The sequence below is a fragment of the Mastigoproctus giganteus genome, chromosome 1, assembly GCF_048544385.1.
Source record: "Mastigoproctus giganteus isolate SK-2022 chromosome 1, ASM4854438v1, whole genome shotgun sequence".
Classification (NCBI taxonomy): Eukaryota; Metazoa; Arthropoda; class Arachnida; order Uropygi; family Thelyphonidae; genus Mastigoproctus; species Mastigoproctus giganteus.
Window position 1 is genome coordinate 229,609,613 of NC_143575.1, and position 15,215 is coordinate 229,624,827.

The 15,215-nt window shown below is 38.6% G+C and overlaps 1 protein-coding gene across 1 annotated transcript in view; it reads left to right on the forward strand.

The window, feature by feature from the left end:
- Positions 1 to 15,215, forward strand: part of Upf1 (Upf1 RNA helicase) — a 294,032-nt gene that overhangs the window by 235,141 nt on the left and 43,676 nt on the right. Inside the window, exon 21 of the mRNA XM_090376241.1 lies at positions 2,251 to 2,341. Within this exon, the coding sequence (XP_090232367.1) occupies positions 2,251 to 2,341 (91 nt within the window). The remainder of the gene's footprint in view (positions 1 to 2,250; positions 2,342 to 15,215) is intronic.

The following is a 15,215-nucleotide window of genomic DNA, read 5'->3' on the forward strand; positions in this document are numbered from 1 at the left end:
TGTTGTAGTTTGCCATCTTCAGGTGTTTGCCTGCCAAATAATAATGTCTGTCCTCGTGTTGCTTATTCCAGAATTAATCTGATATGGAATATGAAGTTCAAGCTATTAACCTCTCCTCCATATTCATCAGATTTAATCCATGTGGTTATCACTTTTTTTTTTTTTTTTTTGGCATTAACTTCACAGAAATCGGCTGGGCATTACTTCACAGAATAACTTGTGGGAAGTTATTCTGGGTTTTTCAGCTTACAAAATATGCTAATGATCCTGGGAGTATATTCTTTTTTGATGTATCAGACAACTGGAGAAGTGTAGTCGAAGATGCTGATGCCCTGTAAAAACCAGTAATAACAACAGTAAGAAAGAGGAGTGGTAAAAAGTTATTGTTAAGGAAAGTATAAGAACTATTCCCAAAATAACAGCCAGCTTTTAGGAACTTATATGAACAGATTGGATCAATGTTAAATTGATTAATGTCCCTTGGTTGATTGATCAGCCAACTTTTGCAGTGCATAGCACTGTTAGGATATTTGCATCTTTATTAAATGATAATGCACTTCAGGTCTGACAGCATTACTGAGCATCCCACAGTAAGCTTGTAACTTTGGGTACTTCCATAACCAGTCATTACGAAATGATGCCCCAAAAAAATGTGGTCACTATTCACATAGAATGGCATAAGAAATAACTTTACCTAGTTGGAATTGTTGTGCAGGATTTCCTTCACACATTAGCTGTTTTGTGAATAATCACCATCCTACATAGAGGGCCTGCTTCAAGCTCAGGTCATTTTTGGTGCTAATATAACAAACGTATCTAGTTGTAAAACATTCCATATCATCCTCAGATATCCAACATTGCTGCCTCGCTGATTTCTTCTCGTTTACAATGTGACATTTCTGTTAAGGTGAGTATATTTTGCTCTCACATCTCATGCATATTTCTTACACATTTTCTACTCTCAAAAACAAGTAGTTGAGGCTGCGGAGCTTTTTTACTAAGAGAGTGAAAGAAACTTTATAATTGTAAGTATCAGTATTTACACTGCGCTGCCACTTTATTAGGTACACCTACCTAGTAGCATGTTGAGCCTCCTTTAGCCTTCAAAACAGCCTGAATTCGTGTAGGCATGGATTGAACAAGATGCTGAAAACTGTGCAGGAATGGAGTACCATGCAGACATGAGTGTGTCACACTCATGTCTGCAAGTACACAGTTCCTTGAGATTTGACAGAGGTGTAGGCCTGCAGCGAACAGCCCATTCCAGCTTGTCCCAAAGATGTTCAATAGTATTGAGATCCAGGGAACTGAGCGGGCCACTGCAGCAAAGAAAAGTCATTGTTATGTTCCTGGAACTATTCCATGGTGATTCGGGCTTTGTGCACCGGCACATTATCCTGCTGGAAGTAACCATCTGACTGGGGATAAACTGTCAACATGAACGGATGCACTTGGTCAGCAACGATGTTTAGGTATGATGTGGCGTTCAGACATGAATCTATGGGTATCAATGGACCCAACGTGTGCCAAGAAAACATTCCCCACAATATAACACTGCCCCACCACCTTGCACAGTAGTTGTCAGACATGATGGCTTTGTGGATTCATCTTGTTTTCGCCAAATTCTGAGCCTCCCATCAACATGATGCATCAGGAACTTCGACTCGTCAGACCAAGCTACTGTTTTTCGATCCTCAATAGTCCGGTGTTGGTGTTGCTGTGCCCACAGGAGGTGCTCTCTTGTTCTTCATTGATAACAAAGGTACGTGATGTGGCCGTCGGCTGTTGTAGCCCATTAGCAACAAAGTGTGACTAGTGGTCTGTTGCGATATTTTGTTCTGTGCACCAAGGTTGTATTCTGACATTTCAGAGATGCTTTGTCCAGCACGTCTTGCACCTACTACCATGCCACGTTCGATGTCCATTAGATCACTCCTTTTCCCCATTCTTGCTACGGTTTGTATGCTTAACTGATACTAGAAAGGTTGTTCGGCTGCATTTATATCCACGACTGTAATCATGTGACTTGCAACATTGTGGGACAAACACATTTATGTGCACTGCGGGGGTGTACCTAATAAGATGACAGCACAGTGTATATGTCAAGCAGTAAATTTTTGAAGTTCAATATTTTTGACTCATCACTTGACATTAATTAAACATAATGTCAAGTGATGAGTGTTTACTTTTTAACATAAATCTGCATTTATATTTAATGAATATAATCTATACTGGTTGTTTATTTTTCAGGGTACTCATTTTATGAACACGGCAATGTATGATGCACGAGAAGCTATGATTCCTGGCAGTGTGTATGATAGATCTTCCCATTTGAATGGTGGTACGTTTTATCTAACTATGTTACAAGTTATATAATGATCTGGAATCGTGTATTTTTATGTTATACAAGTTTTTTCTTCTTTGTGTTTTTATACGGACTCTAAAAAGTAAATTGAATTTTGTTTTGGTTTCATCATGTACCTCTTTTTTTGAAGACCTTTAGTGAGGGGAATTTCACATCTTGTCAGCAGTTGGCTGAAAGAATACATCATTCACATTTCACACTACCATAAGATTTACGCACCAGCTTATCCTTATTTGAGTTACTCTCTTGAAAATTACTAGCATGGTAATATGCAATTGGCCATCTGAATGCTAATTTTGTGAATGTGGTGAAAGAATTTTCATCACATACACAAAATAATGAAAGTATATTTCAATTATGTGTCTACAGTAAACCTTCACTTTGAATGGACCTCAGTTTAACTCTTTCATTTGTGATTTTAAAAGCATTGTGTAAGTCCTAAGCAGTGAATTTGTTCATGAAAAAGTATCATGTTTTATATGTAGCAAAACCAATTTTGCATAAGCACATTCTTACTATAATTTCATATTCTGAAATCCTTTGCAATGAGCTGCCTACTCTTGCTCTTCAAATAAGTAAAGCCACACAAGTAAAGTAGACCATGGTTCGTAATTCTCAGTTGAGTGCTATTATGCATGAGGCATCATTTCAGAAATGATTGTCTCACTCATTATTCAGTGAGTGATTTTTTTTTTTTTTTTTTTTTCCACATTTGCTACATGTTAACATGATACTTTACACTGTAGCTCTGAACTAATATGGTTTTGAAATATTGCATATTTAAACAATATTTCAAAAAGGTGAATATTTACCTTTATGTACAACTTGATTGTTACTTATTACTCTCTGGGTGGTGGCACTCAATTGGAAATAAGTTATAGTCTCACTGAAAAACATTGTTTAATTATGCAAGAAAGGCAACTTGTGAAGGATTTCACAATATGATATTAGCATTAGTAGAGGCATTTGATGCAAGAAAATAAGCTTATACAGCATTAGCCAAAAAAAAAAAAAAAAAAAAAAAAAACTTTTCACCCATCCATTCGCTGCAAAAGTTTGTCCAGTTCTTCCTTGAATTTATTTAAGCAATCAGCTACCCTCTGGCTAAAAGAAAATTTCCACACATCTAGTCTACAATTGTCTTTCCTCAATTTGAATTTATGCTACATCTGAGCAAGAGGAAGAATCCCATCAGCATTGAGCTTGCTCAAACCATTCAAAGCCTTATACACCTCAATCAGATCACCTCACAGGTACCTAGTCTCCAGATGTTGCAATATGCAGAACTAAGACATTCTTGGTAAGAGCAACCCTTTGTTCCGCTCACCAGTCTCGTTAACTTCTCTGTACTCGTTCCAGTAGCTCTACATCCTTCATAAAATGAGGCCTCCAGACCTGTAGGTCTGGAGGCCTCATTTTAATCAAAGTTATTTTTTGCATCCAGTTTCTTTGTGACCACGTTGCAGTATCCAATCTAATTGATCAGACAAGACAAACCCATGCTCTGTCGGAACTATAACTGCAGTCTTATCTAGATGAGTGCTTCTCAAACTATCTGCGGGAGGGATCAGTTCCTTTTATTTCCAATCTGTCGCAGACCAGTACTTTTTTAAAATACGAATCGTCGTGGACTGGTAATGTCCACGACAAATTTCCAATTCGTTGCAGACCAGTAACAAACAGTTCGTGTACCACAGTTTGAGTAGCTCTGGTCTAGATGATCCTGCAATGCTTCTTTAACCAGTGACTCCATTATTTTCCCCAGAACAGAAGTTAAACTAACAGGTCTGTAATTATTCGTGTCACTCTTTGAACCCCCCTTTATGAATAGAGAATACATTTTCACATCTCCATTCTATGGGGACCTCCCATGAATAATTATGAGAGAATCCAAAGATTCTCTCATAATTATGTTGCTTACTTCTTATGCTGCCTCTTTTAATATAACTGGATAGATCCCATCCACCCAAGGTGAATTTCTTATGTTTAACTTCAACAATTTCTCCTCCACTTTGCTCTCAGCTATTATAAAATCCTTTAGCTCCTTGTTAGAATTTATTTGTTGGCATTCCCTTCCTTAAATAGTTTCACATATGAATGTAGATACAGAATCCTCATTTGATTTGTCAGCTATCTGGACAGGATCATTAACAGTGAAACCATCCATCGATAGCTAGTGGACCAATCTGATAGAACCCCTCCCTTCTAGAGTTTAGATATAAGTAAAGAAGTATTTGCTGTTTTTTCTTTTCATCCTTTGCCAAAGGTTTTTGTAGTCTGCCTTCATTTGCCTAATCTCCTTTGTATCCTGATTACAGATTAGCTTATCTACCACAAGCCTCTGTGTCACCTGATACTTTATATGCATCCTATGCATTTTTCTTCTGCGCCACGAGTCGCATTGGTTCATCTACACACACGTGGTAGAATGTGTGTGTATATATAGTAAGAATGCCCTTTGTGGAAACTTTTTTCTCTTCTTTTTTTTTTTTTTTTTTTTTTTTGGAGTTTCATAACTATAGACATGATGGTTTGCACTAATTTATGTATGGAAAGTTCTTTTAGCCTTAAACTAATACAGTTCCAAAATAAATTATAATGGATGTAGAAAAATCCACACTTAAATTAAAATTTTAACCTCAGATCATTGCAAAATAATAAAATTCCTAAACATTTGTTTTAGGATCAAGTTAATTTCCTTTCATAATGCATATATTAATATTAACCAGAAAAAAATTAATTATAAAACTTCTATTGTTATCTGCATTATATGCTACTAAATTAGAACCATAGCTTGGGCCAGCTCTCTAGATTTACAATGGAGAATCCATCCTTTTTACTTGATTTGACCTCTCCATCTTGTTGTAAAATAGTTGGTGGCAAAAATTTCTCCATCTTTTTACGTAAAAACGAATTTTTTTTTTTTTTTTTTTAATTATAAAAAAAAAAGTTTCTACTTATTTTTTTATTTATTTATTATTATTTTTTTTTTTTTCCGTTAGTTGTTGGCACATTGGCTTCTGTGGCCATAATGCACCTCCTAAGGTTTTTGCACTACTCTGATCCAAGCCCGAGGCAGGATTCGAACCCATGACCTTTGGGCTGCCAGGCAGGCACTTTACCTGCCCGGCTAGCCCGGTCAGCCTTATTTTTGTTAATGAATTGGCTGACAGGTGCATGTGTTCTGGTCTACATTGAAAAATAGAAATGAGAGATAATGGTGCTTCTCTGTGTGTTAAATTCATCTTACTTTGTGGTATGAGGCTAATTAACATTTTTTTCAGCAAGAGCCAAAGAAATGTTACATAAAATTTCAAAAGTTATATATTCAAGATTTTCCATGTATTACAAAATCTGGAATTTTTTTTCAATTTCAAACAGCAGGAAATGTAATGTAATCAGAAACTTACAAACATAAGGGCATCATGCAATGCATAGAAAGAAATATAAAAATAGATGTAACATTTAATGGCAATGTCAAACATGCATAATGTTTATATTTGCAGCTTTTGTCATAGAATGCAATCTTTCTCTGAGTTATGCTAACAGAGAACAAGTTGGTTATATCACTGTAGTAGACAATGCTTCCTTATTACCCATAGTGCAAATTCCCCCAAGCAAGCAAAACAACTATTCTGGCCAATCCCAACAGCGATCACAATGAGAGAAAGCCACACACTTGTGTGGCTCTTCCTTCTTAAAGGCCAAAAAATTTAATTCAAATGGCTTGCTCTAACACTAACTGTAATTTATCAGAACATTAGGAGCTTAAGACATAAAATATGGACTACTGAGCAAATCCTGCTATCAGATAAGTTTGATATTGTAGCTATGTCCGAAACATGGCTTGAGCATGAGCAACAGAACTCAGTGATAGCTATGCCAGCGGACTGTCGGGTGAAGTTGACCTCCAGTAGAAGCAGAAGGGGAAGTGGTGTTATGTTATTCAAAGAAGTGGCCTTCAAGCTGATCAACACTAAATCCACTGATTCTTTGAATTTCAAGTCCCTAGCCATCACACTGCTCAGATGTGAATAGATATCTGCTTAAAGTATCCCCCCCCACCTATCCACTATTGATATCATTACTGATGTAGCTGACTGGGCTATAAACCACTCTCACCACTCAGCTTTACCACATTGTCATTGGGGATTTCAACCTCATTCGACAGCTCACAGCCCACAAGAAAATTCTTGTTGACCACCTGAAGTCAGCAGATTTACAGCCATTCAACCATTGCCATACTAGAGGAGAAACCACCTTGACTTGCTATTTTCCTCCTTAGCATGTATATTTGGAGAATCACCTGAGACACATTATTGAATCGGGTTGCCATCCTATCTGTGCAAAATTAATTATACCTACTCTGGGCCCATTTGCCCCAGAAAACATCCAAACTTCCATCATCATCAGCCCCTAGTTCCTTAACAGCCAAAAATGCCTGCAAGCTGTCACTCTTATACATTGGCATGTCCTTGAAATTTTCAACATCTCACTTGCTATAACTGTTTTAAAAAGCTGGGTCAACACCACTACACAATATGCCTCTTCAAAGTCACGATCTTGTCTCACTCCAAATCCTGGTGGAATCCGGAAGTACACATGGCTTTTCTATTAAATCAACAGCTCTTCCAGATTTGGAAGTATTCAATAGGTTTCCATCCATATATCTTATTCAAGAGCACAGCCCACAAGAAAATTCTTGTTGACCACCTGAAGTCAGCAGATTTACAGCCATTCAACCATTGCCATACTAGAGGAGAAACCACCTTGACTTGCTATTTTCCTCCTTAGCATGTATATTTGGAGAATCACCTGAGACACATTATTGAATCGGGTTGCCATCCTATCTGTGCAAAATTAATTATACCTACTCTGGGCCCATTTGCCCCAGAAAACATCCAAACTTCCATCATCATCAGCCCCTAGTTCCTTAACAGCCAAAAATGCCTGCAAGCTGTCACTCTTATACATTGGCATGTCCTTGAAATTTTCAACATCTCACTTGCTATAACTGTTTTAAAAAGCTGGGTCAACACCACTACACAATATGCCTCTTCAAAGTCACGATCTTGTCTCACTCCAAATCCTGGTGGAATCCGGAAGTACACATGGCTTTTCTATTAAATCAACAGCTCTTCCAGATTTGGAAGTATTCAATAGGTTTCCATCCATATATCTTATTCAAGAGCACAAGCACAATTTAACAGGGAGAATTCAAAAGCAATAACAGCACCTTGCCACCCAACTTCTACATGGGAAAATCCCATACAGTACTTCAGATTCCAGCAATCAGAACAATCTTGCATTCCATCATCATCTCTACACACCAACTGATAGCAGAGATGAATTTGCTTCCAGCAACTGGATTTGTTACAATGCCACAGCATATATTAAATCCAGTGATTCTTTGAATTTCAAGTCCCTAGCCATCACACTGCTCAGAAGTGCATCCACAATAGATACCTGCTTAAAGTATCCCCCCCCCCCCACCTATCCACTATTGATATCAAAGTGGGACATCAGCATCAACCACGATGGAGAAGCCAATCCTTGCTACAGAATTCTGGCTCCTTAACCGGAAAGCTTGTCTCCCACCTAGGACAGAACTACAACCTTAATTATCAGCTGTGCCAGTACCCACTGCATATCTGATAATTCTTCAAGCCATTGTCTAAATATAGTTGATTATAAAGAGCTTTTCCTTTTTTTTTTTTTTTTTTTTTTTTTTTCAAAACATACCCCCCCACCTTTTGGGGGGGGGCAAGGTATGGCATTACATTTAAGGCCCATTAGCAGATGTTACTATCTTACTAATTCATAATATATGTATATGCAAACTTGGAACATTTCATTTCAGCCATACCGCTCGTTCATTCATTCTTCCAATCAATACACAACAACAAACATAGTATCCATTGCTGCTTTAGCATAATAATAAGAAATAATAATTACTGGATTTCTATTGGTCCCATTGTTAGGCCATTCACACATATATGCTAAGCACCTATTGTCTTTGCCATGCTCATCCATCTGGCTTTCCAGGTAACAGAGGTACTCTCAGTGAACAGATTTTCATGAAATCTTGTATTTGGACTTGATAAAATATATGTATAGCCAAACCAAGTTTCATTCGAATCTGACAAATAGAATAGAAATCCAGCAATTATTATTTATTTTTCTATATTGTATGGACAAAAAGAAATTCCTAGATTAAATGTAATATTAATCCAATATTGTTAGCTTTGGAAGCTTGTATTAGTATTAGCAGTGGCAAATGATTCAAGAAAGGAAGCTTATGGCATCAGCCAAAAAAAAAAAAAAAACCACCACGTGTGTACCTTGTATGCACAGAAAATGTTTTATTTTATGTGAAAACCTCCTTGGCTTTTTTTTTACAGTTTAGTTTCTTCCAGTCCTAAGTCAGCGTTGAAATTGCCGATCATGATCATGGGTATGTGACATATATCATATCGCTTACCCATGATCATGAGCAGCGATTTTAGCATTAACTTTGTATTGGAAGAAACTAAACCGTTAATTACTTTCCTGCAAGAATCATTCGATCTACACCTATAAGCCAAAACATTATGACCACCTGCCTAATATGATTGTTGGTCATCCACGTGCAGCCAAAACAGCTCATACCCAGTGAGGCATGGACACTACAAGATTTCTAAATGTGTCTTTTGGTATGTGGTACCAACACGTAACCAGTAGATCCTTTAACTCCTGTAAGGTCCATTGTTGAGATGCCGTATATTGCAGTTCCTGTTCCAACACAAACCACAGATGCTCAATGGGACTGATGTCTGCGGAATTTGGAGGTCAGGGCAATACTTTGAAGTCTTCCTCATGTTCTGCGAACCAGTCTCGAACAATCCGGGCAGTGCGGGATGGCGTATCATCCTGCTGAAAGACTGCACCGCCAGAGGGGAAGACCGTTGCCATGAAAGGGTGTACCTAGTCAGCAATGATGTTTAGGTAGGTGGTGGTAGACATCAGAGTGCCCAGCACACGGATGACTGGACCCAGGGTATCCCAGCAGAACATCGACCACAGCACGACACCGCCGCCGCCACCAGCTTGTTTTCGTCCCACGGTGCATCCAGGCACCATCACTTCCCCAGGTAAACGATGCACATACCCAGCCGTCCACGTGGTGTAACAGGAAATGCGATTCGTCGGACCAGACAACCTTCCAATGACTCAAGGTCCAGTTTCGATGCTCACCTACCCATTCTAGGCGTTGTCGCTGGTGAACTGTGGTTAGCATGGGCACTCGGAGCGGCCCGCGGATATGCAGCCCCATTTTCAGCAGGGTTTGATGTACTGTGTCACACAATACTCCCGTCGCCAGCAATCCAATTACTGGCTAGTTCCACCACAGTCACCCTTCAGTTGCCACGTACCACCTGGGAGAGCCTTTACTCACCTCAAGCATCGATGAGCCGTGGCCATCCAACACCTCGTCGGCAGTTCGTGGGTTTTCCCTCCTCAAACCACTTTCGGTAGGTACTAACCATGGCTGACCATGAGCACTCCACCAGCCGCGGTGTTTCGGATATGCTCTGACCCAGCCGTCTGGCAATTACAATTTGGCCTTTGTCAAACTTGCTTAAGCCTGCTGCATTTCCCATATGAAGAACAAGAGTAATACTGATTAACGAAGCCCAGTGTCAGGTGTTTTTTATACTGTATCCCGGCCCGTGCACATGCCATACTTCACCTGCAGTTGCTTTGTTTTGCATAATGACTCACTGGTCATAATGTTTTGGCTCATCAGTGTAAATGTAAATTCTAATCCCTCAATTTCAACTACAAGATTGGGTTTCTCAATCTACGCTGTTTTCCAGAAAAATGTAGATATGTTGCAATTGCAAGTTTACATCTCTTACTCAAGTTATCACAAATCCACTGTATGTTGTCTTGCAGTTGAAATTCTAGAAATTTATGAATGGTCAATAAAATATTTACAATACAAAAGCCCTTTTATTTCGTAATCTATATATACAAATCAAAATACCTAAAATAAAATGCGAAGATTTTACCTTTACAGAAATGACATCATTTGCATCATTTCTGTCTTGCATTTTCATTACCATGTTACTTCAGTCCGCTACTTACTCTGCCAAATCAACGTTAGTACAGTAATACCCCGACTTACGCGAACTCAGAGTTATGCGGTTCTTGGTTTTTTAGTTTGGTGTATATCTAAAATTAGCTTACCAGTGATTTGGACGTCAAATCATAAAGCTTGGGTGACAGCTTCCGTTTTTGAGGACTGGTTTGGTCACCACTTCATACCCGAAGTCGAACGTTATTGTAAGTCTAAACAGATTCCATTTAAAGTGATGCTTCTTATTGACAATGCACCCGGTCACCCTCCTGCCACCCTAATTAATTTCGACCCACGTGTGAAAGTTGTGTTTTTGTCACCAAACACAACCAGCTTGCTTCAACCAATGGACCAGGGAGTCATCAAAACATTCAAGGCTTACTGCATGAGGCGTTCGTTTGCACATCTGAATGAAGCTATGAGACAAAATAGTGAGATATTTGTTAAAGACTTTTGGAAACAATTCAGTGTTTTAGATGCCATAAGAATCATTGAAGAATGTTGGGATGAAATTCACAAAAAAACATTGAATGGTGTCTGGAAGAAACTTTGTCCATTTTTTTTTTCAAAAACGAGACGAAAACAACGACAGAAACTGATCATGTCGCTCATGTGATAGAAGAAGTTGTTAATCTTGCCAGGCAATTAGATTTGGAAGTCAATGGTGATGATGTCAACGAGCGGTTGGATTCACATAGTCAGGAGCTGACAATGAATGAGCTCCTAGAGATGCGTGAGCAAAATGTCACTGAAGTATCCGACACTTCAGACCCAGTTCCACCAGAAAAGCACATGGCAATTGCAAGCTTGACAGAAGGTCTCAGCTCAATTGAAAAGGGCTTAAAAATTTTAGAAAACAGACTCTAACGAAGAATGCATTATAGCTACAAAGCAGGAATAAAAAAATTATTAGCTTGCTACGAAGAAATTCTGCATGAAAAAAAGAAGGCGCTGTGTCTTCAGACAAATTTGTTAGATTTTATGAAGCCATCACATCGAAATAACTTTTTTAAGTAACTCATTCATTTTTTTAATACATATTTTGTATTAATATGTATAAAGAACTGCAATTTTATTAAATATTTTTCTTCTAAACTAGTGTTTTTGTTAGTCCTTGGTCCCAATTAAACAAAATTTATATGTATTTATATGCAAAGTTGTACCCTGACTTACACGAATTCGACTTAAGCTATTTTCGTCGGACCCACCTATCGCGTAACTTCGGGGTATTACTGTAATGAGTTAATGTCATTTAGGAAGACGTCATTTGTGTCATTCCTGTGTCACATTTTCGTGACAAATTGGTTTTACTTCAGTCTGAAATGTAGCAGATGCCACCAAAGATGTCTTCATCTTTAAAAAATAATAATAAAAATAAAAACTTTCTACATCACCTGTTTATCTCCTCCAATAGTTTTTCAAATAGTTTTAACTAGTTCTGCCCTGAATTTGTTCAAACTATCCACTTCCACAAGAATAGTTGGAAGTCTGCTCCAACAGTAAGCTATCTGCTGACTGAAGGCAAATGATGCAAGAAAGCAAGCTTATGCAACATCAGCTGGTGGGGAGGGGGAAATCCAACTATCCGTTCCCTCCAATTGGCAGCGCCTCTGTAGCCAGGTGGGAAGGAGCAGCAGTGCATAGCACACACTTCTTGATTAGACCGGGGTTCGAGCCCGTCACCACCAACTATGGAGGATGTGGAAAGGCCAGGGAATGACGACCGCATATCCCGGAGCAATATGGCCTTAGTTGCTAATGCTCCTAAAAACCAAACAACAAACAAACCCTCCAATTGTTTGTCTAGTTCTTCCTTGAATTTATTTAAGTACCAACAATCCAGTAATCAACCACCCACTGGCTAAAGGCAAACTTCCACACATCTGCAACCATCCTTCCTCACTTTGAATTTATGCCTCCTCACATATGTAGTCTGAGGAAGAGGAAGAATTCCATTGAGCTTGCTCAGTCTGTTCAAAGCCTTAAACACTTCAATCAGATCACCTTGGAGGTGCCTAGTCTCAAGATGCTGCAATTTGCAGAACAGAAGCCTTTCTTGGCAAGAACACAACTTTGTTCCCCTCCCCAATCTTGTTGAATACTATGATTCAATGAGAAAAGAACTGGATGCAGAAAATAATTAAAATTGGCTCTGTTTGCTTTAATAAAACCTGGATTTTTCTACACTGAATATCCTTGAAGTCTAAGTTTTTGGCGCAAACTGCTGCTTCCTCTGTATTAAAAAAAAATTATTTGTTTAAACATTTAAATGTATTATTAAATTAATACCATAGTTAATCCAGTGCATCCAGTTTATTTAGATTTCAGGAAAGTTCTTGATACTCTTGCATATAAAAGACTTCTTATGGCAATCTCTATACTCGTTCCTGCAACCCCACATCCTTCTACAATGCCCCCCCCCCCGGACCTGTATACAATAGTAAAGATGTGGCCTGACCCTTGCCTTATACAATGGGATAACCACCTCCTTTTCCCTGCTTGCAAATATAATTGACAAACACCCATGAGCTGTCCTGCAATGTGGTATCACACAGTCATACATTAATCTGGGGTTACTGCTACCCATATTCGGTACTTTTCATTTGTCAGTGTTAAACTTCAGTTGCCATTTCTTGCTCATGTGTGAATGGAGGTGCAAAATACCTTACCTATTCAGTTTCTCTGCAACCTGAGCAGGATCATCAACAGTTAAATCTTCAACATTAGGTAGACCAATGTGATTAATGTAAATGAAGAAGTCTTTGCTGCTTTTCTTGGCATTTTTTTCCAGAGTCCTCCTTTGTGACTTGATTGCAGACTAGTGTAGATTACCATAGGCTTCTGTATCGCCTGATAATTTATGTACATCCCATCCATATTTCTTCTCTGCCACGTGTCTCAATAGTTCATCTGACATCCATTTAGGTCTAAGCCTTGAACAGTATTTTTTTTTTTTTTTTTTAGTATGAAAAGGCTATTAGCTTCTATGATTATCTCCACTAATGCTTCCCATTTAGAATTTGATGGCAACATCATTAGTTGGTCGTACTGTATAGAATTTAAAAAATACACCACCATTGCTTCTTTACAAAAGCGAAAACCCTTCTCTTTACCCTTGATGGTAGTTAGATCTTTAAGTAAATCCCACATCAATACACTGTGATATCACTACCACCTAGTGATTCTTTTATCTGCAGATTTTTAATGCATGACGTGTCATTGTTGATAATCAGATAAAGAATATTGCTCTCACTTGTTGCCTCTCCAACAAAATGTTGCAGAAAACAGTTATCCAGTAAATCCACAAGTCTTGCTAGTTTGTGAGTGGCCAGCCCCTACAAGTTTCAGTCAATTTCTGGAAATTTAAAATCCCCCATTATTATATGAAATTCTGATTTACTGACCCACTCAATTTCTCTGTACAATTCTTCATTGGTACTCATCACAGTCATTGGGTCTATAGCACACTTCTGCTTTTATTTTTGTTTTCCCGGTGGTCATGTCACACCAAATTGACTCAACATTGCACTGGCCATCCATGTCAGCTGAATGCATTTCCTTAGATTTTGTGCACTTCTTAACTAAGAGTAAAACCTTTTTTGTTCTTTCTGTATACATTATACTCCCCATATTCAAATTCTGCATTCTATATATATATATATATATATGGTGCCTCCGTAGCCAGGTGGGAAGGAGCAGCAGTGCGTAGCACATGCTTCTTGATTAGACCGGGGTTTGAGCCCGTCACCACCAAATACAGAGGATGCGGAAAGGTCAGGGAATGACCACCACCTATTCCCGGAGCAATATGGCCTTAGTTGCTAATGTTCCTAAAAACCAAATAACAACAACAGCAGCATTCTATATATCTGAGTATCACCATGTCTCTGATATTCCAAGAATGCCGAATGTCTGCATTTGATGTCTTGACCAGCACTTAAAATTCATCAAATTTATTTAATAAGCTTCTAGCATTGGTATACATGCATCTTTTAGTTGCCCTTACTCTTAGTTACACTAACACAGTTTATGTATTTATTTGTTTCATGATGACTCTCAGCACCTTGCTTTCCAGGCTGCTGCTTGTTCCAACTGAAGCAGTACAAGAATCACTTTCTCCTCTGGCTGCATCTATTGTTAATCTATTAGTCTGTGTCTCACCCCCCCCACCAGCTGACAGTTTTCCGACCCACCTAACACTGCCTTGCTAGCATCAGCAGATATTCTTGTGTCCTTTCTATTTAAGTGTATCCCATCCCTGTAGAAGCAGTCTCTCCTGTCAACAAGTACTGTGCTGAGAAAAATTTTGCCTCTTGAGCCCTGCACTCTTTAGGACACAATTGCACACTTTCAAATTGTCCCTAACTTGTGAATTTTTTACAACATTGCCGTGTGTTTGTTAAGTAAATCTGTAGATCTGCTCTTAATTTCATTAGTGCCAATGTGTAGAACAATATCACCTTTTGTTCCCTTAAAAGATATTTGCTCTACAATGTCATCAGTCTTTGCCCCTGGCAGGCATATTCTGTTCCTATTCCACTATCCTTTTTGCACAATATATTTTCAGTTTCCCTGACAATAGAGTCACTGACAACAGCTAGCTCCTGTGAGAACAGCACATTCTGCCTTGGGAGTTGCCACTATGTTGCCTGATGCTCAAGTGCAAACTTCTGCATTGAGCAGCTGAGCTATTGGTGTGCCCCCTCCCCATTTAAATCGTCCAAGGACATT